The sequence below is a fragment of the Vicugna pacos genome, chromosome 7, assembly GCF_048564905.1.
Source record: "Vicugna pacos chromosome 7, VicPac4, whole genome shotgun sequence".
Lineage (NCBI taxonomy): Eukaryota > Metazoa > Chordata > Mammalia > Artiodactyla > Camelidae > Vicugna > Vicugna pacos.
The window spans coordinates 29,177,470-29,199,824 of record NC_132993.1 but is presented as its reverse complement, the minus strand read 5'-3'; the positions used below and the strand labels follow the sequence as shown (position 1 = coordinate 29,199,824).

Here is a 22,355-nt window from a genome sequence, read left to right as displayed (position 1 = left end):
GGTGGGGCCCAGCCCTCACGGCACTTCCGGTCTTGGCGCTTCTAGTAGGCCGCCAGCTTGAGAACCGCGTCCAAACCCGGGAAAGCGGGGGCGGAGAGAAGCCTGGGCACCACTGCCGGAATTCGGGGTCCACAGAGGCTCGGAGCAGGTGAGAGATTCCCGTGGAGGGGCGGTCGTACACCGCTAGGAACAGGGATATCTGTTCACTGAATTAAAAGTTGTCTCCAGAACGTTCTAACGTCCAGGGAAAATTTGCCGAAGCAGCCATAGTGCTGCTCTGAGGGGCATGAAAGACGGGGGCGACCAGCTGAGCAAAAGCCAAGCGCTTTCAGAGGATCAGGTTGCGGTGGAGGGTCCTCGCCGGAGGGACGCCCCACGCGGGCTCGGGAGGCGCGGGGTGAGGGGCTGGTGGACTTCCCACGGAAGCCGCTGGTGGAGCTGCTGCAGACCTTTTTATTTGCACCGTGAAAGGAGTAAGCGAAAAAAGGCTGCTAGACAGTCTGGGGCTTTCTGTGTGAGTTTGTTTTTAATTATTGCTTTCAATTTTTAAAATTAAATATGTGCACATGATTTTTAGAAGTCAAATAGTCCAGAGAAGAGACTGAAAAGCAGTAGCCCTCTGCTGGACCCTCTCCTCCGCTCTCCCTCCCAGGCTGCACAGCACAACCCCAGAGTGGTCTCTTCTAACGCATTCTGTTCTCCTGGTGGTGCCCTACATGCCTGTACAACCAGTTCTGTGCTAGCCGACTGCCAGCTTCGTGAGAAATAGAGAAAGGCATGCCATCCTCAAGGCACTTTATGGACATTCCCTTAACAATTAAACAGATCTCCAGTGACCATGCCCAGAATGGAGTCCCCTGGAGGGGTGCAATGAAAAGTCCGCACAACTGAGTGAGGCAGCTTAGTATGTCACCCTTTATTGACCTACCAACCAACATTAGATGGTTCCTCAAAGGTTTCTTATTATGGAGGATGAGAACTTAATTCACACCTCACTGCCCTCAGCCCAGCTCCCATCATGGTTCTACATGGTTCCGGTGAATCTGTGCAACTTCAAGGAGCAACCTGCCACTTCTTGCGCCCAAGGTCACTGGTGTTCTCTCTTACGAGATATTTGCAGCCCTGCCCATTTCCTCCCCTCCTACTTCCCAGTCTCTGTCCACAGCACCTGTCCTTTTATAGAGACAAAGATGAAAACATTAAAGTTCTGTTTTGTAACTATAGTTATGTCTCGTATAGTATAGCTAGACATTGATTCTTAAAAACTGGAAACAGTAAACATCAATGTCATCCAGTTAACTGCACATCTAAAGACTGGGCCAGGTCTGCATTTTATAATCTCTGATCCAACAGCACAACTGCTGTGCCAGTGAAGGATGTGGCTAGAGCAAAGTCTGGCGTTTTCTCATTTTACTTGCTTCCAGGTGCATTTACTGTAACTGAATGTCTTCCACGCTCAGACTCGCTCCACCTGATCCTTCACTTGTCCACCTTCCTGGGGGAGGGGTACATTCCATGGCCCTCCATCCTCTTAGTGCAACAGGAAACAGCTGGATTGTGCCCTCCTAGCCTGGACACGCTGCTCTGCTAGATGCCGTGCTTTCTCTTTTTTGGGTCCATCCCTTCTCATTGCTGCAGTCCCTTCTTGAGTAGCTCCTTCAGGGTCCATGGGAGATATGTTTTTGAATCTTGTGTGTTAAGATGTCTTTATTCAGTCTTCACACTTGGCTAACTAGTTTGGCTGATTATAGAATTCTGGGTTGGAAATGATTTTCCCTCAAAACTGAAGGTCATGCTCCACAGTCTTTGGCTTCTAGTGTTATAGGCAGAAAGTCTGATGTCTGGCTGATTCCCTGACAACTGATTTTTGTGTTCATTTCACATTTTTTTCCCCTCTACATGAGAGGTTCTAGAAACTTTCCCTTATCCTCGATGTTCTGAAATATCACAATGATGGATTTAGGATTTTTTGAAAAGTTAGTCCTGCTCAGCCCTCAGTGGGCCTTTTCAACCTGGAAACTCCTGTCATTCAGCACTGAGATGTTCTCTTCGTATGTTCCTCTCTCCACACTTTTTTTTTTGTTCTTTATGGAGTTCTGTTTAGTCAGGTTTGGGACCTTCTGAATCAATCCTCCATGTCCCTTACATTTTCTCTTTTATAGTTTTAATACTTTCTTCCTTGAAGAAGAAATTCCATGAGAGTAACACTCCTGGCTCTCTCTGTCTCCTTACTCATTTCTCCCTGGGGGGAGGACAAAGTGACTTGTCCAGCTGGTGAGTTTAGAGGAAGGAGCAGGGCTTGTGTGCCTGGGCGCCTTCTCTTTGGGCATCTGCCAGCCTGTGGAGAAGATGAGTTACAATCAGTTCCCACCCTCCAGCATGGGGCTTCCTGCAGGGCCCCGGTGCGCAGCCGGGGACAGGGTGAGTAAGTCTGCCCAGCTCAGGGTGGAGGGCCAGGAAGCACTTCAGAGCTTCCAAGCTGCATTGTCCAGTGCAGCCTTTTTTTCAGTAGCATCACAGATGTTGTTACTCCTTCTGTCCACTTCCCTGGTCCATTATTTCAGTTGGTTTCAAACTCGAGTGGGAAAGAGGGGTGATATTGATGGTTCTCCTTAAACTCCATTTGTCTTTTAGGCTTTTTGTTGTACTTTCTGGGTGATTTCTTTGACTTTCTCTTCCAAGTTTGTTCTTGTTCTCTGATGGTCACTTTTTCAATTAAATTGAAATTAATTTAAAGCATCAATTCTTGTTGTTTATGGGTATTAATATCTTCTTGGATCTCTGCAAGACTATGCTTTTAAAAAATTCTCTTCTCATTCCTGACTTTTTCTTTTTCCTCTTTTGCTAATTAAATTAATCAAATATATGATAATCCTTGGACAGTCTCTTGATATTTAAGAATGAAGTTATAAAAAGGTATTTAGGAACTCTGGGCTTGTGGACCAGGGGTTTGCTTTCTGGTGAGTAGGTAGGACACTGGCTATTCTGGAGACTCTGACTCCAGAAAGCCTGGAAGTTTACACGCTAGTCTTCCTGAAGTTCTGCTTGGGGATGGAGGGGAGGAGTTGGGGTTCTTTATGCCCCCAGTGGGTTTTTCAGTTAATCCCAACTTTCAGGCCTATGCTTCTCTCCAGTGCTCAATTGTATCTGAAATTTCCTCAGAGCATCTTGGTTTCCACATTGGCCGTTAACTCATCCACTCTGTCTTTCCCACCATCCATCGGCTTTTATTCGTCTAGACTGAGGCTTCTCCATCCTGCTTTATCAGTTTACAGTTTCTTCATTTGCTTTCCACTTTCCAAAAATGTGTTGAGTTCTCTCATGTCTTTGACCATTCTCTTTATTATTGATTTAAACCACCTTTATTCCATGACTATAACTTTAATGAGGTTTGAGGGAGGAAGAGGTGTAATAGTATATGTTCTGTTCACAACCCTGAGTCAGTCTGTGCTTTGAAATGTTCTAGAAGGAGACAAGGATTATGGGGGAGGAAGTGTTCTCATTTTATGATATACATGTCTACACTCAATTTGTTACTTTTGTTTGTGTGAGTGTTATTTTTACAACAGAAAGAACATGAGAAAGAATTAGTGACTTGCTGTCTCTCCCCAGTGTGTGATGTTGAGAGCTTCTTACAAAAACTTAGGCCACAGCCTATGACACACTTAGGTCTATTTTCTGTTTTGTCTCTTGAATCTTTTCTTAAGGGTCTCTCGTTCTACTTCCTTCTTTGATTCTTGATGCAGGCCGCTGTCCAGGTTCCATTTTCTGCCTTCTTCTTAAGCTCCTCTTTGCACAGTCTCACAGCCCTCAAGGCTTTTTTTTTTTTAATTGAAGTATAGTTGATTTATAATGTTAGTTTTGTGGTATACAGCATAGTGGTTCAGATAAATGTGTATTTCCTTTTCCTAGTTTCTTCATTATAGGCTATTAAAAGATATTGAATATTGTTCCCTGTGCTTTTTATATCACCAAGGTGGCCAGCACAGTTCTTCATCAACTTCCATACCTCACCATTTGCTTAATTCCATCACTGATTACTCTGTGACATCTCGTCACTAAATCCTTGCTCATTTGACATGACTACTTTAAAAAAAAGGCAAATAAATTTGACTGCTAAGGACAGCAGTACTCTTGGCATTTAGTCTCACAGATACCATTCTTAGCTTAGTATGTAACTTTTTCAGTAAAGAAAATCTTCAATAAGCTCATTGCTTCACTGCTAAAATCTTAAGATTTTTGATGGCCCTTAAATCTTTGATTTTGAGTATTTAAGCCTTCAGGTACACAGAGGCTATTTTCCATCCTTAGAATATAAGAAACTTATAAATATTCTATATCACAGAGTCAGAGTCTGAATGTTTAAAAAAAGTTATAGAAGAAGGAAATACATGCATTGTACAGGGTAGAACAATCTATTTTATATTTATCTATCCCAACATATGGTGAGAGCATAATAACAAGATAAAACATTCATTAGGATCTTACCATATGTTAAGCTGTGCTAAACACTTTATAGTCACTATTTTATTCAATCCCCACAAGCATACATGGCATATACTATGTTCATTCTCATTTTACAGGTAAGAATATTGAGACACCTAGACGCTGAGGTCTTGCCCTAAGTCTCATAGGGAGTGAGACTGAGGCAGGATGTACCCCACTCCTGTCTGACACCAGGTTGACATCTTAACCCACTCTGCCAGGGATGCTTATGAACCCCTGGGGGGTTCACATTCTCTGGGTTCAGTAGGTTCTACAAAAGTTTTTACATTTAGTGTTTGCTCATCTAGTTAGTGTTTGCACATCTAATTAGTCTAAAAGAATTATTTTGCCAGTTTTAAAGACAAGCTTCTCCGAAGGAAAGTGAAATTTTAGTTTTTTAACTCGGCTTTTCCAGAGACTGAGCCCAAGCAATGCCAAGGTGTCTTTCTAAGACTTCTTTGCAGAACATGAGAATTTGGGGCAGGGGGACAGGTACCTGCATTTTGCTTAATTTATGGCCCCTGTGTTGTACCATATTGATTCTCTTTCTATCAGAAAAAGGGAAGTCTACCTTATACTGTGTGAAATGTATGCAAACTTAACCACTGACCTTGCCTTAGAACTCATACTTAGAATTTATTTTAGGTCCTTAATATGCTGTGTTTCAACTAAATTATTGAGTTAAACTGGAGGTTTCCAAGAAGTGTTAGTACTTCACTCTTTGGCTGGGTGTGTGCCACAAAGCAACTACCATATTTTGGGTCCTATATCAGTTTTACTGAGGGAAACACACACTAAAATCATATTATTTAATTTTCAGATGCTGGCTTAAAGCCAAGTGCATTTATTAACAATTAAATCCCTTTGACAGGTCCACATCTCTAAGAGTTACTGAAAACCAGAGCAATGGATCTTTCAAATACACATGCTCTGGAACTAGGAAAACAAGGAATATTTATTAGCAAACTGGGTAGTTGATTTGCTTATGCAATCCTTTATTAACTTAAATAAGACGTGACTTCTTGAGACGTGACTTCTTGAGCACTGTCGTTCTTTAAAAACAGTGACTGTGGGTGGGCTTGGCTAGGAAATATAAAGTGTGGAATTTATATTTGTGGAATTCAAGAACATTACCGTTGACTAATGATATACATATATAATAATTCGTATTGACTAATGAGGTCAGTCTAAAAAACATTTTCTATGAATAATAAAACTTTACCTGGAACTGTAATAATTTTGGTGAGAGTTAGGCTCTACTTTGGAACTTTATTTAATTCTGGTTAGTTTTTGATTCATAATGATAAAAGATTGACAGTATCAAGCACATACTATTTTGGGGTCCAACAAGACATAGGTGAGTCTGGCAGAACTGATCTAATTTTTCAAAATGCATTTAATTTTATGAACTGATGAGACCACTCAGAAAATAAATATGTACTAAGTGAATGTTGTGCTTCATAAAGATGTTCGACATCGGGATGAAGAGAGGGTAAGATGAATAGGAGGTTAAAGCAGTCTGGTTCCATAGTTCAGTTCAGTTTTATCATTTCCTTTTCTATTGATATTCCTTCCTTTTTTTACATCTTGTACAATATCCATTTCTGTTGACTTTGGGGGTGACTCCTGTAGATGGAACTTGGAAGTATCTGCTTTGCGCCAGCACCCCAGTGGGCCGAGCTCAAGGGCAGGCCCTGCACTCCAGAGCACTGACCTCGAGTGATGCTGGACTAGAAACTCTGGATCCTCTCACCCTCCAAACTTCTCACATACAAAATACAGGGTATCGAAATATATATAAGTATAGAATCCAGGAGGCCAAGTTAAGTTTGAATTTCAGCTAGCAAATAAATTCAACTTGTTTCCTAATTCCAGCCACCCTGTTACAGACCTTCATCTCTTCAGATGCAAAATATGGAGAATAATGGTATCTACCTTTTAGGCTTGCTTAAAACCTGGTGCATATGTATATTTATTATAGGTAGCAGTCCTTGTTAGGTAACCTGTCCACGGTCATGCTCAAGTATTAGAACCAGTGTTCTGATTCCAGAGGCACAGCCTCCATATTGCCTCAGTCAAGATGATGTCAATCACTAAGAATCCCTAATGAGCCAGTAATAGTGTAAACATTATGTTAAAAATATAAATACCAACACAGTTGCCATATGCTAATTTTTTGTTACTAAATGTCAGGAAGCCTACTATCTGTATCAGCCCTTATATGTATACATAAGGCTGAAAATAAAATTCAGGGAGGTAGGAAATTCTCATAAGTTTCCTAGTAAGTCTGTCTTTTAAAGTCATTCATTCAAACGTATAACAGAAAATTTGAACTCTGAAGTCTATCATTCTTTTAAAGTGGACTCTAGAGGGTGGGGAGGTAGTATAGCTCAAGTGGTAGAGCACTTATTTAGCAGGCATGAGGTCCTGGGTTCAATCACCAATACCTCCTCTAAAAAAAATTTAAAATTAAAGTGGACTCTAGAGAAATTAACAGTGCATAAAAATGGAACTGAAGTATTTAATATCTCCCCCATTGTTCAATACCTTCCTGTTGCTTCACGGTGACATCCAGATATCTCAGCACAACATTTGAGTGACTCCAGTTTGCAGCCTCAGCTCCTATTAATTCTCTGTCATGAGCTCCACCCTGGTACCCTTGACATTCCTCAACTTTGCTATTCTTTCTTCTCCAGTATCTTTGTCTTGTAATCCCTTCATCCTTGAAAGCATTTTCTGTATTTCAGCCACAGGAAATTTCTATCTTCATTTTAAACACCCAGTTCTTCTACGGCATAACCTTTCCTCAGCTAACTGGTCCTTTTGCTGGGTTTTCTATCAGACTGTCTAGCACAGAGCTTGCCTTGCAGTTGTAGTTCACTTGTCTCCCTAAAATTTTAGTTTCTTGTGATCAGAACTTTCTTATTCTTCTCCACATGTATCTTAGTCCAAAAACAGTGCTTTTCCCAAAGAATTTCCCTGACTATCTGCTGGGCTAAATTTAGTCCAGCAGCACATAGGAATAGTGCTCTCAAACTTGCAGCACCTTAAACTGAAATTTTGTGAACCCAACAAATAAGGTTTTGGACAGGCCCACCATGACCAGAAATTATGTTTTTGGCATTTAAAATAATGTTTTCCCTTTTGTTAAAAATTAGTACATACTCTAATAACCGAAAACTTCCCCAACTTGGGAAAGGAAATAGCCACCTAAGCCCAGAAGCGCGGAGAGTTCCACACAGGATCAACCCAAAGAGGAACACACTGAGGCACATAGTAGTCAAACTGACAAAAATTAAGGATAAGGAGAAAATATTAAAATTAGCAAGAGAAAAGCAAAAAATAACATATAATGGAACTCCCATAAGGTTATCAGCTGATTTTTTAGCAGAAACTCTACAGGCCAGAAGGAAGTGGCACAATATATTTTAAGTGATGAAAGGGAAAAACTTATAACCAAGAATACTCTATCCAGCAAGGCTCTCATTCAGATTTGGAGAAATCAAAAGCTTTGCAGATAAACAAAAGCTAAAAGAATTCAGCACCACCAAACCAGCTTTACAACAGATGTGAAAGGAACTTCTCTAGTCCTCAAACCATAAGAAAAGAGAGCTAAAAGAAGAAAGAGGAAAAAAGAAAAAGATTGCTTTGGCAGCTCAGGGTCTTTTATGGTTCCATATAAATTTTGGAATTGTTTCTTGTAGTTCTGTGAAAAATGTCATGAGTATTTTGACAGAGGTTGCATTGGATCTATAGATTGCTTTGGGTAGTATGTCCATTTTGATAATGTTGATTCTTCCAGTCCAAGAGCACAAGATATCTTTCCATTTCTTTGTATGATCCTCAATTTCCTTCATGAATGTTTCATAGTTTTCAGAGTATAGGTAACCTCCTTGGTTAAGTTTATTTCTAGGTATTTTGTTGTTTCTAATGCAATGGAAATTTCTGTGCTGGTTAGAAAATTCTGGTTTTGAAGTGAAAATAAAGGAGTGAATGAAGGGCTGAAAGTGGCAAAATACCCTTCTGTCTAATGGGTGAGTTGTAGTCCATTACATACATATGCTGCATCTGTATCCATTCATCTATTGATGTGCACTTAGGATGCTTCCATATCTTGGCAGTTATAAATAATTTTGCTGTTAATAGCATGGTGTATGTATCTTTTTGAATTAATTCTTGTTTTGTGGTTGGCTTCATTCCATTGATAACTATGTTAAGTTTAAAAAGCTAAAGCTCTAAATGCTCTTAGAAACAATGAACAGTACATATATGTAAATTTTAAAAATATATGTAGTATGTTGTATATATGATATATGTATTTACATGCAATATATTGTATATGTGCAGTCAAATTGTAACAATTCTACCTAATAAAACTGAAAAATGAAAAAAATTAAATACATACTCACTTTAGAAAACTTGTAAAATTAAAGACACACGCAAACAGGGAAAATTATCAGTAAACTACCTTTCAAGGTAGCAGCTGCTGCTATTTTTTTAAATACAGTAATACTGTGTGTTTGTTTTTCTGTCAAATTCTCAGACGCAACATGGACTAAAGGGTGAATACAAGGGGTCTGAACCCCCAAGCCCAGCCCTTCATGACTGTGTGACCCTGTGTTAGTCACTTGATTGCTCTGAGGCCAAGTTTCTCATCCGAAAAATAGAAATGCTAATACTGCTTTTTAGTCCTATAGGGGTTTTTAAAGGATCAAATTGCAAAGCAAATTTTGCAGTATTCTGTACAGCAGCGAACATTACATGCCTGTTTTTTATTAGTATGTTAAACTGTACCGAAGATGAGTCTCTGGATACATGGAGAGAGCAGATGGAATCCTAAGCACTAGTTCAAACTGGGTTTGCGCCGGGCCCAATACCCTGAGTTACAGAGAGTCTTCATGTCACTAGTGGGGAGGGAACTAAGTTTTACTGAGCACCTATGCCGTGCCAGGTTCTATGCTCTTCATCTTACCCTTGTCTTCCCACAGCACCACATAACCCCCTTTACATCTGAGAGAGCCTGAATTCAGTGATCTAAACCACTGGGATTGTACAGTTAAAATGAAGGTGCGTCTCACTTCAAATCTATATTCCATCTTCACTACGGTAAGAAATACTTTGTTGGGGGGGTAGTATTTTTATGGAATTCGTCCTATTCTAATTATGGAAATGTCTGGTGATTGAAGGGCAGGATTTGATTGGGTATATGGAATACTTTGAGGCAGATTCTCTTGGGAATGGTAAAAGAAGTTGTGATTATTTCATAGGGAAAGAGTGGACTCATTTAAAAGCTACTGTCAAGCTCCTGAAAGGAAACAAATGGTAGATGTTGACCAAGTACCGTTGGCTTGTAGTTTACCTAAACCTATCTTAAAATAGGATTGAGAAGTGAACTTCTGAGAGAAATTGTGGAATGTCTTTTGATAAAATGGTTGTTTTGAACAAAGCAGATTTATCTTTTCAAGACTCAGTCCTATTTGGAGGTAGAAAACTAGACTCAAGATGAGTTAGCTCAGTTTCAAGTAGATGTGAAGGCAAGAAACATCACTACAGATTCTGCTGAAGCTGTGATTAAAATAAAATGCTATGACAGCACAGAAAATTTAAAATGGTATTACAGGACAGAGACACATGAGGGTGCTCTAACCAGCTGCTATCATAAAGGAATTAAACTGCTCAGATATTAGGGGAAGATTAAGGCCTGTTGCAAATGGCAGTGTTGAATTCTGATTTGTAGTGTTGGCTAAACAGAACAATCTTGGAATGCATGGTTTTTCTTTTAAAATGTATTGCCCTAGTTGCACCCTCCCCCCGTTTTAAAAAGTAGAAGATGTTCATATTGGACAATTTGGGAAATACTGAAAAGCACAAAGAAGAAAGAAAAATGAAGTGGTGCTGCTGTCAGCCTGGGAGGCTGGGGTTTTCTAGAGCCAGGCCAGTTGGAGGCTGAGCTCAGGAGGCCTGCCTTCAAACACAGGCCCAGCCTGTTCTCATTTTGATTCCACAGACCTTCTGCTGGTACGAAGGGGGAGTAGAGGCTGGGGGTCTAATGACCGCAAGAAGAGAATTAGAGACGCATGTTTATCTCAATACATTTACTCTCATTAAAGTTCATATTCACTGACATCATGCATCTCCTTGAAAAAGTCTGCCCACCCACCATTAATTAAAGCCACATTTTAAAAAGTCAGTGTGTGCACTTTTATTCCAATCAAAAGTAGCCTCCTAAGTTTTGCAGAGTAGGCAGGAGAATATCTGAGGCCTGACAGCTGTTCACCTCTACACAGTGAGGAATCGAGTGATTTACGTTAAAAGTCCTGCTTATGGAGAGCCCACAATATAGCAATGTAATGGCTAAGATCTCTTGTCTTGAAGAGTTGAAACATTGAGTATCTAATGACCTACTAAGCAAAATTAACATTTACTTTGATGAGTCAATGTTATGTTGGATGCACTGTATGACCATATGCTTTTATCTTTACAAACAGTCCGAGAGATCTAACTGTATACCCTGCTGGACTAATTGAGCAGCATACTCCTATCAGAGACACCACACTTTATAACCTATACATGTGGTATCAATGTCAAAACAGAGGTCAATGTAAATTTTTCCTTATCTAAACCATTGCACAAACAGTAATTACTAGTAGTTGCAGGATTGCACAACCATTGTCTATATTCTTGGCAGTAGTCAGTATAAGTTCATAAATTCATGAAAATAAGGAATGTTGATTTTTAAAGTTCAAGAAAGGTACTATTTGTAAACAGTTCAGGTCACACTCATCTTATTCCATGTGCTAAGCAAGGCTTCTTTCCTTCCAACTTCCTTTAAATGAAATCTGTTCCTTCTGTGAGCCTAGTAAAAGGGTTTTCATCCATACAGATCTGCATTCTTCTCTATTCTTTTTCCTGTTAATGCTCCCCCCCCCAGGGACATTTCCATTTTATGGTCTTTCTTTATGTATTAATATCAAGCATATTTTAATTTTGTGTTGATGAAAGACAAATTATGGTTATCTCTTCTCATTGGCAATTAGATTATTCTAGAATGGTTCCGACTGAATGTTTGATTAGCTAGAGACAATTCATGCTTTTCACACAAAGGCACAACATGCAGCATTTGGATTCTCCAGTTCTGGTCCGGCCACTGTGCCGAAAGACATGGCTCATCACTGGATCTGAACACTGGCACTGGAACGGTTTAAGCCTAGGCGAGAGCACCCTGGGGCTGGGAGTTGAAACCTGAATTCTAGTCCTGGCTTTTCTACCAATTCTCCATGTGACCTTGAGCAGTGGAGGGCCTGTTTTCTCATCTGACACATAGTGGGTAGGAGTGAATACCGACCAGATACCCACAGCCCGGGAAGTTAGTCAGGACTAGAGGTTAGGGAGCCAAAGTACTGGTTGGGGGCATGTCTCCCCCGGCCCATTTATTCATCCAGTACCAGAAACCCCAACGTGGGGCTTTTAAGAGTGAAGCTGGGTGTGGTTCTAAAAAGAGCCTCCCTGAATCTAGAAGAAGCCAACAAGCCATGCCTGGTGAGTTGCTTTCATAATAAATTTGAGACAAGATACTCTGCGTCTTGATACCCCTTAGATACAGGCATTCAGTGTCCCACTGGTATGCACCATCCTCACCCACAGTATCCAGAGGGACCATAAAACACTGGACTCTACCCAAAGCCAAAAGCAGTGGGAGGACCCTTCAGCTCAGCTGTGGGACGGAAGGTGGAGTGTGGGTGGGGCCATTTCAACGCAGTCGGGGGTATTCTTGAGGACCCAGAGCTCTGGGCTGAGGGACATTGGGAAGTTGTGACCATAACATTTTATCAACTCTAGGAAAGTTTCAGAGAAGCTCAGCTTAAGTGATTTATAAGGCCATGCAGTCCATACCTTCCTGCCAGCTCTGTTGTTGTGCAAGTTCATCAGGGCCCTGGCATCCTTTCCTTTTCTTTCCTTGGCATCCACAAACGCACGGGCGAACTTGATCCCGTAGTCAATGTTATCGCTGCAGCCACCCCAGTCGAAAGTGCCCTTGCTGTCCTTGGCCGTTCCCTTCTTCTTTGGGTCACAGGAACAGGATTTTAATTCTCCTTGGCTACAGGCCCTGGTGATGGCAAACACAACTCCAGCTGAGGAGATGGCGTAAACAAAGGCAGATTCCCGGCTACCTGTAACAAAAATGCTGGTCTTAAAAGCGGTCTGGAATCGCTTGTCTTAAATGGCTTGCACATGATGGCTGCTTAATACGTGTTCTGCCTCTGACATCCTTTGCCACGAGACAAAGTGTTCTTGAAGAATTCTTTCCTAGAGCCAAGGCTCTTTCTTTAATACGAATCACCTCCACTTAATACACGTGTCAGTTTAGACAACTGTGTGACAACTGTCGTTAAAGTAAACAGAGTCTAAAAGAAAATGCAGCAGAAGCCTGCCCTGCCCAGCTCTTGGCTTCACGTGAATCTCAAACACGTGCTCACTTTAACCTAGAATCCCACACCTCCCAGAAGAGGAGCGGAACATCCCTAGGCCTTCGTTTCCTTACTGCCACACACAGTTAGAATTCTACAATCCTGTCGTTGCATAATATATTTTGGTATTCGTGCTACTACAGCTCTCCTTGAAGAAACCTTCCAGACCTACCGGCATTACTGAGGACACTCATATGCATTGAAATGATCACGGCTGAAAAACTGAATTCCAAGTAATCTAGGGGCTGAGGTGGGAAGACAATTCAAGGCAGTTACCAGCCTCTGTTGTTAACCCTGGAGTGCTTTGGCTTACAATCAACTTTCACAAGTAATGGAGAGATTGTTGAAGGCAATATGCAATATCCTTGGATTACATACTATGTCTGACTATTAAGGTAAATTTGCTTTCTTCTGGAACACCTGCAGTAATCACTGGTATTGGGTAAAAGACAGTGAAAAGCTTTTCTTTGGTTTTTCTGGAAGGAAACAAATTTACCGCCTATAATTAGACTTGGGCAAGAACCCTTTGGGGTGCTTTCTTAGAATTCTTCTTTATTAGAGCACAGGCTACTTTCACTTACAGGCTGAAAGGTACATATTTCAGTGCAATAACTACATTAAATTATTTTAATAATCTGTAGTAACTCATAACACGGTGTTGTGGTATAGTGACAGATATAAGGCTCTTTGGGGTCTGTGTGCACCTCATTTTTCAAGCGGAGCTGTATTTCATTCTTATTAGCATGCTTTTTATAAATGGTTGCTGCAGCAAATATATTAACAATCAAAATAGAAGCCGAACGAGCTAATGCCAGTGCAAGGCAGAAAATGGAAAGCTATTTGGTGATTCAACATGTCAAGACGAGTGTGACTTTTTGAACCACACAGCTGGGAGAACAAACCACCTTTTCGCATTGAAGCCCTGCTTGTTTCCGTTTGTCATTCAGTGCTAAAATTTATTCTACATCCCTTGCAATATTTGCTCTGCTAGTCTCATTATTAAAAATCAGGAAAACATATCTACACCATATTAAATGGCACTTACCTCAGCCTTCAAAAATATCTCCCCTGAAACCTCTAACTATCAAAAAAAGGAATCAATCATACCTTGTAGTTAGGGGAAATCAATTATATGACTATTTGCCATAGGTAGCAGGTAGTGCTCTCCAGAGAGAAAAGTGATGGTCAGGGGAGCTGTTTGAGAATCCCAGATTATATTATTAGGATCACAGATTTTCTAAGTGGAATTGAGATGTTTTGTAAAAGACGATGCAAATGTGGCTTAATCTCAGGTAGTGGCTTTCAGCTAGATACAATTTTTATTGTACTCACTTTATAGTTTAGGAAAATACCTTGTTCGTAGTTATCCCACTGATTTGCTAAAGCCTGGTTTTGGATTTAAAGTTCAGTGCCCACATTTAGAGATATCACGTGGGAGAAAATTCCCAAATGTGTAATGTATTTTGTAGTGGTCTTAATTTTTAAGGAAAAAGAAGAGAAACTTCCTGAGCTGGGCTTTTAGAGGAAAGCTACGGAAGATGCAGGTGATGGAATGTCAATGATCAGAGAGTATTTTGCAAGTTAGTAGAGGAATAAATTGTCTAGGCACAGAATGCATCCTGCACTAACTTGCAATTACATTGACTTGTTGGCTGAAAGAAAAAAGAATCACTTAAAATCTGCTACATTTCAGAAATAATTTTCAAAGCCAAACCATCACCTTTCTAAATATTCGTCATTTATTATTCAAGTGCATTACTAAATAGCTAGATGTTTGTTTATTTAAATAAAAATTAGCACATTGACTGACTTTTCATTTTACCTCCAGCTGTTTTGGTATCATGTAGATATGGCCTTAAGATGTTTTCAGTTAAGTGTCTTAGATGAATCACTAAAATGCTATGTGCGAAATAGTAGCACATTTCAAGAGTTGGCTTTGTAACAAAACAAATTTTGATCTTGGACCTCTTCTTAGAAAAACTGATTTTAAAGCCATCGCAATATGAAACAAAATCCAAATGTAAAGGGTGATATTTCGACTTCCTGGTATGCTACTATTGAAGTTTTCCTAATTTTTGATTTGAGATAAGTCAAGCAATGTTTACTAAGTGCATAGGCTGGGATAGGCAGCTAGGAGGGCAAAACAATAGAAGCTAGGCTGTCTGGAGGTTAAAGATGGTTCAACTATTTTTAAAAATGCTTGGGGTTTTTTGCTTTTTTTTTTTTTTAAAGGGATGGAACCTAATCACCTTTTTGTTTATGGCTTGTTCTAGAATTCTGGAGGTATATTCAAATTCATGCAGGTATTACTTTTGAGTTTACTAGTTCTGTCTTTACGTTTCTCTGCCCGTGTCTGGTGACTGAGCAAATTACGGCTTAATGAGAAAATTATAAACGTTCCTAAAAATCGTTCTATCTTACTCTAGCTCTCTGAAGCAAAAGAGGCAAGTGTTCTCCATTTCTCTATGACCATGGGCTACAGTAGTAACTTTTATGTTCTCCCCATATATGGTATTGCCCTTTGCCTTTCCTGTTCATCTGTAAGGACATTTAGGTTTCCAAAGGGGAGTTCTTTACAACTCTAAGATGTGAATTTCCCTCCAAGCAATTAATTGTAAAACTCTTTGGATAGCTTCATTGGAATTTTGTGATTATTTCCAGGATAAGCTACCTTAGGCCAAATTCAGCCTTCCCATAACCAACACAAAATCATCACTGACAGTCACAGGAGTTTACATAAGTGTCCAGGAAGAAATCTGGCCTTCTGTAAAGATTGGAAAGAAATTATTATGTAGCATGGGTGTTTTAAGTTTTGAGTATTTTGGCAAAGCATTCAGCTTCATCTGAAAGAAATCTGAAGGAAGTACAGTTATAATCTCTTATTTACCTGAAGCCTTACACTAAATCAAACTTGTTCTGCCCCCTCCACTTCTAACCTTTTCCTCTCAGCCATGCTACAGCTCTGAAGAAACAAATGTTGCCAAGATTAAGTTGACGTATTTTATGAATGAATCTCCACCTTTGGCAGATATACTATCTTTAGGATCAGTGGTCAGAATCGCTTCCTTTCATTTGTGACCTCAAGGGTTTTCTTCCCCCCAGTATGGAGATAATCTTAATGGATTTTCATAGACAGACTCTATAGGTGATCGTTTTATAAATGAGAAGTACACTTAATTTGTAATCATTGGAAAATGGCTGTGAGAACTTTTAAAAGGAAAACTCCTGATATATCTTAAACACCGAGAGCCTGTACATGATACATCCAAAGATTCCTTGTGCTGGATATTTGCAAACTCTCTTTGACAAGGTCCAGCACTTTAATTGATTCACTGGTGAGCTAATCTAGGTGAAGTCTTAAAATTCCATGTAGCTGAAATTTATTATTATCCTGTCAAAAATTTTGCGATGTCATATCGAAACTCCAAAAGGAATGCAGAAGAATATAGTTCTTAAACTAGAGAATAAAATTGCAGAATATCACAGTAAATTAACTTTAGGGATACGTTAAGAGTGAGAGTACTACGCCCTTGGGGGATTTTAGAGCCGTTCAGTTATGCATTTGGCCTCATAAAACCCTAGGGCTGTGATGATTACATGATAGAAACACCCTCTACTAAGCATTACCAAGTGCACAGCCCGAGTGATTTTCTTAGGAATTAGGGGGGCGGTAGGCAAAAACAAGTGGAAAGTTTGCACATAAACTAGGGTTCACATGTAAACTGCTGTGTTTTCAGTCAGATTTCCCAGGAGCACATGGAGTGTGCTACTTCTTGGAGAATGCTACTAAGGCCAGGTTAGCAGAGGGGTATTTGTTGAAAATAAAATCTAATTTTCAATTTTCTCTGATTGTATACTAGCTAGTGAGCCACTTTCCACATTCAGGACTTTTAAGTTTATTTTGTAATTAGATAATATTCGATGCTCTTTCTAAAAAAGAAAAGAAAAGGAAAAAACCACAGGCATACCCCATTTTATTGCATTTCACTTTATTATGCTTCACAGATACTATGTTTTTTACAAACTGAAGCTTTGTGGCAACCCTGTGTTATCAGATGCTGGTTAGCATTTTTTAGCAAGAAAGTATTTTTAAATTAAGATATGTACATTGTTTTTCCAACACTTAATAGACTATAATATAGTATAAACATAACTTTTATATGAATTGGGAAACCAGAAAAATTCCTGTGACTTGCTTTATTGTGGTGATCTGGAACAAAACCTGCAATATCTCCAAGGTCTACCTCTCTGTATTCATGGCTCCCACCCCTACCCTCCATAAATATCCTTCTGCTTAAAATGTACCTGGAAAATAGGCACTCACTACAAGTGCATCCATTCATTCATTCAACCATTCAATGAATGAATGATACCTACAACACACAAGGTACCAAGTGAGGTGTAGGGAAGGCAGGTTAGTCCCTGCCTTATAGAATTTATAGTTTACTGAAAAAAAAATTTCATTTAGAAACAGAATGACCCGAAGCTGAGTAGCTGAATGAGAGGTCAAAGGTGATAAGCAAAGATTTGTCCCTGCTTCTTAGTAACACATGTTATTATAATAATGACCATGTATTATGGCCAATAAAAGAATTGCCCATTCTATCCTGATCTTCTGCTCAAATCCTTCTGGAAGTTTCAAGTCCCAGAAAGAAGCGTTAAAAAGTCAGAGGCACTCTGTGGCTGCTGCTTCCTTTCTCCTAGAGACAAAATCTGAGCCTGGAGGGAAGGGCAGGGCTGTGAGGTGACTCGGATGGACAGCAAAGAATAAAATGACACTAGCCTGGGGCACTACATCCTAAGCCATGACCAGCCTCCTCCTCCAAAACTTTAGACAAGTTTCTTGATTTCTCTAGTCCCCATCTATAAACAGGGAAAATGCCACCCAAAAGAATGAGCTTCTGACTGAATAAAATGCAGGAAAAGATGAGCAGGGACTTTGAAGTTCAAATAAGGGAGTGTGTATGGGAGGGGAGAGCCCATGGAGCTGCATGATGGTGGGAGACTTACTTCGGAGCAAGACCCGGCCGAAGAGGCTGTGATCCCTCTCCAGGGTGTTGCAGTTCCAGCGGTGCTGGCGGAACTGGTGCTGGCACTCTGCTGTCCACTCGGCCACGCCCAGGCCAATGGCGCGCATCACGTCTGGGTGTCTGTGGCACAGCTGCCGCTGGCGGCTCACCAGGCCTGGCACATTGTCACACATCACCCAGGCGGAGCCACTTATAGCTCTCATGTACCTGGGAAGGACCAACACGGGTGAGAACACTGAACAGCGGGCACGGTGTTTCCCGGGAGAGTGACGAATTCAAAACAATGTTTCAAATACGAATTCCTTATCCTTTGGTGGATCTTAGAAAGCAAAGGTTAATTAACTTTTGTTCACTTGAGAAGCTGCATAGCAGGCATGGTGAGTGGTCTGGTAGAAGCCACCCTAAAACGGAGTGATGACTGTTACTTGGACAGGAAGCCAGGGCACCGGACAATGCTCTGGGCAAAGTAGGAGAGGCAAGGTCTGCGGTCGGGGAACGGAATGACGGGGGAAGGGGCAACATGTTTTTGGAAGAACACTTCCAAGACTTTTCCCAGGAAGACTCTAATCTCAGTACATAATGTGTCTGGACTTGGCTTTGGAGGGAACTGACCTTTATAAGCTCCTCACTCCCATTTATTTGACCTCATGTTTAAGTGTCTTAAGAAACTGTATCTGTCTAATCAGCACCTGCAGGTATCTGATGTTATACGCTCCGCACAGACATGCCATTCTTTTCCTACTAAAGAATCCTTTAAATATTTCCATTTTCCAGCTCTTTTTGGCTTTTATAGAGAACCTTTGGGGGAAAAAATCTTTCTATTGTTATTAAGGACACTGAATGTTTGGAAGAACCAAACAGTGTTATAGCTCCATAAAGTACTTTTGAAAAGAAACTTTAACAAAAAATTACATCATCATCTCTACCCAGATGTTCTCTATTAGTTGTGAAATGTTTAGAAAGGTACCTTTTATATAACCCAAGCTGCCATAGGTGTCTTTTGAAGCGATCAAACAAGGAGAATGTCTTTTTCTTGTATTTTCATTATTTTATATGATCATAAAATCGTTACAGCTGTGACTCCCCCAAAATATATTTAAGTGACAGCTGAGAGACAATGTGACAAAAAGCCTGGGCAATAAATAATGTTTATACACCCATGGAAACAGAAATAGTCATTTTATTGAAAAATGGTCAGTCTGATAAATCAATCTTTGATCCTGTGTCAGCAATGTCAAGGCTAAACGCCTTTCTGTTCAAAGAGGCTTAGGAAGGAATTGAACCCCTCTTCCCATCAACGCTTTGCCTTGCTCCTTTGAAGAGCTCCAGTGTCTTCCTAAAGTTTCCTGCTCTAGTCTTTCATTTGGCTGAGGCCCCTTACTTTTGCCAGATTCTTTTTAAAAAAACAGCCCAACATAACAGATAACAGGTCTTTCTGAATCAGTATTTTAAGTATCTGTTCAGAAATTTTTAGGTACAAAAACGTTAAAGAGGTCTCAACTCCGTCTCTTCTCAAGATCAGACAGAGATGGGGAAGAGTTTCTGGGTGGGGAGAGACTGCCTTTGGAACTTTTAAGGATGCTAAGACCCGTTGCGTTTCAACGTTCCTTCACAATTTAGAATAAATCGAAAATCAAGGTACAAAGGACAGCAGCAAAGTTACTCTTTAGGGTGGCTGTGGTTTCGAATAGGGTAACACCTTAGAGCCCCCGGGCTCTGGAGCTTCGCATTAAGGCAGTAGTCTCTACCTGGAGGCAGCAAAATGTTCTCCTGCCCCACTGGGATGAAGCAGGAATGTGGAAGTACGGGATGTAATGCAAAATCACACGCCTTGGGTTCTACAGCTCCTCACTGCTTGAATTGGCCCGTCGGTTTATCTTGAGTTTTTTCTTTTCGTGGGGAGGTGGGGGGCAGGGGGAGATGATTGTAGTTTTGGAGGTGAATTCACACACACACACAGGCACACGCGCGCGCGCACACACGCACACGTCTGTGCTAGTGGAGCTAGAGACCCGGCTAGCGCTTCTCTCAACGATCCGGATCTTGCTGTCGCTCAGCTAGATCCAAATAAACCAAACATCTGAGCTCTCATTTGAGGGGAATGTCGGGGGCGGGGGGGTGGTGGCGGCTGGAGTTGTCAAAGCTGGAATGGTCTTCCGAGGAAAAGCGAAGGGGCAATAGGAGACGGCAGCAGCCAGGGTTTGGGCCGGAATCTGCGACTGCCGCGGTGGCGGGGAAGCGCCTCCGGAAAGGGTCTATGGCCAGTGCGGTCCCCACTCCCATCTCCAAAATCCCCCCGTGCCGGTGCGCGTGGACTTACCACCATGAAGAGCTGACCTCAGGGCTGAGCCAGGTCAAGAGCAGAGGGAGCCAAAGCCAGATTCCACCGAGACGGGCGTTCATATTAACCCCCTTGCGTCCGCATCAGGTCAGACTCCGTGTGCGGGCGCCATGCGTGCCCGGAGCAGAAGCGCTCAGCGCCGGGAGCGCCTCGTCACGGCCGCCGGCGCCTCGCCGCGCCCCCGCCCCCCGCTCGCGTCTGCGGCGAGTGGCGAGACTCGCTGATAAAGTTTTAAGCGACCAGCAGGGTGAGCGATAAAGGCCAGCCGGGGCCGCCTCGCCCACAGCCAATTCCCTAGGCGCGGCGAGCACGGACAGCCGGAGAGCTCTGCGCGCCTCCCGCGCGCCCGGGTCCCTTCAGCTCCCCGCCCGCCCAGGCGCAGCCGAGGGAGGGGGCGCTGTGCCGGGGGTGGGGGTGTGGGGTTTATATAAGGATGGATGAAATGATGGCAGGAGAGGTCTGCGGGTGAGACGAGGAAGGAGAAACACCTCTGTGTGGCCTCGAGCACCCGCGGGGGCAGACACCTTTCGGAAAGCTCCAGGCCAAAGAGCAAGCGGTCCGGATAGGCGAGGCTACCCTCCGGCAGACAGAAGTCCCCGAACGTGCAATGTGGGGAAACGAGGGAGAGGATAAGGAAATAGCTGTGTACAGGAGGCAAGAATCCAGAAATGATTTTCAACTCATTCCTCCACTTCTCTCCCTAACACGGAGAGGAAGAGCGAGCACTTGTAAATTTGGAGCTGCCGAGTCTAAGCAGGGCAAGGTTGGGGAAGGAGGGGCCAGGCCTCAGGGAAATGAAGACCTGTGGCCCTTATTCTCCGGTGCTGGGCTTATATAGAGAGCTCTCAGGGAGGGGAGCCGGGAAGGTCTATGACCCTCCAGACCTCACCCCGGCATCCTCAGCCAAAGCGTCTGGGGAGGATGGGGTTTTTACGCACACCCAGCTCCTCTCTGGCGCTCTAGAGCGCAAAAGACCATGTAGGGAGGAACCAAGGCAGCGAGGAGCCTGCTGAGGGTCTGCGCCCCAGCACTGGTCGCGCCTCTGGCTGCCTGGGCGCTCAGCCTTTGCGCCTTGCGGAGGTTAAAGGGACCCTCGGCCTTGATCTGGGCTCCTGCAGGGCCAAGAGGGGGGCTTGGGCCCGCGGGTGGAGCATTTTGAGCAGCAACTGGCTTGTAGCCCCGCCGTTTATCACCGGAAAGGAAGGAAGACCAGGAACTCGTGGCGGCCGTGAACTGTTCCATTGCTCTTTTCCTGGGGCGGAGGGACTCGCCGCCCGCCCGCCCGCGTAGAGTGCCTTGGGGAATGGGGAATGTGTGTGCGTGTTGGGGGTGGGGTGCACGCTGCATTGTTCGCGGGGCGTGGAGAGATGGTGGTCCAAGATAGGGAGGACGGACTCTCCCCCAACACACTCCTAGAGCCTGGACTGGCTGGAGCATCAGCCCTCGCTGGGCGCGAGCGTGGTGAGAGGCTGGACGGGGCGAATCTCAGAAACGCCAAAAACCTGAAAGATGCTGTCATCGCCATCCCCACCCCCCGACGGTCCCTGGCAGGTCCGGCCCCTCCCAGGCTGACCTAGATACATCCCCGTTTGGGTCCGGAAAGGGAGGGGAGGGAAACAAGCACCGCGCCACCCACGACTCGGGAAGAGCAGGGCTCTGCGCCAGGGCTGCTCCATATCACTGGGCCGCGACCCAGGGGAAGTTCTGATCGTCTGTGCAGGGAGGGATGGAGGGGCAGGGAGGGCGCGGGATAGGGGATGGGGGTTGCGTTTCTGCTCATAGTATGTACACAAGCTGGGGAGTGTGTGTGTGTGTGTGTGTTCGGGGGGTGGGGTAGTGGGAGAGTGATGTGATAGGTACCAAACAGCAACAAATATCTCATTTACCTCTGTGCTTATGCTCATAAACCTCTTTCCTGGATGAGGCAGAGGAATAAGTTAAATTTTACTCCCACCCTCCTTTGTCCACAGTCTCTTACAGTAAATCCAGACACTTAGGACATGTAGGAAAGATGGGTGGCCCCAGAGAAAC

General features: G+C 42.7%; 1 protein-coding gene across 1 annotated transcript in view; it reads right to left on the bottom strand.

The window, feature by feature from the left end:
- Positions 1-20,687, bottom strand: part of WNT2 (Wnt family member 2) — a 41,843-nt gene extending 21,156 nt beyond the window's left edge. The window contains exons 1-3 of the mRNA XM_006217174.2: positions 20,304-20,687; positions 17,964-18,190; positions 12,379-12,656 (exon numbers count right to left, since the gene is read on the bottom strand). Coding sequence (XP_006217236.1) covers positions 12,379-12,656; positions 17,964-18,190; positions 20,304-20,386 — 588 coding nt within the window. The 5' untranslated portion in view covers positions 20,387-20,687. The remainder of the gene's footprint in view (positions 1-12,378; positions 12,657-17,963; positions 18,191-20,303) is intronic.
- Between the last annotated feature and the right edge of the window lie 1,668 nt (positions 20,688-22,355).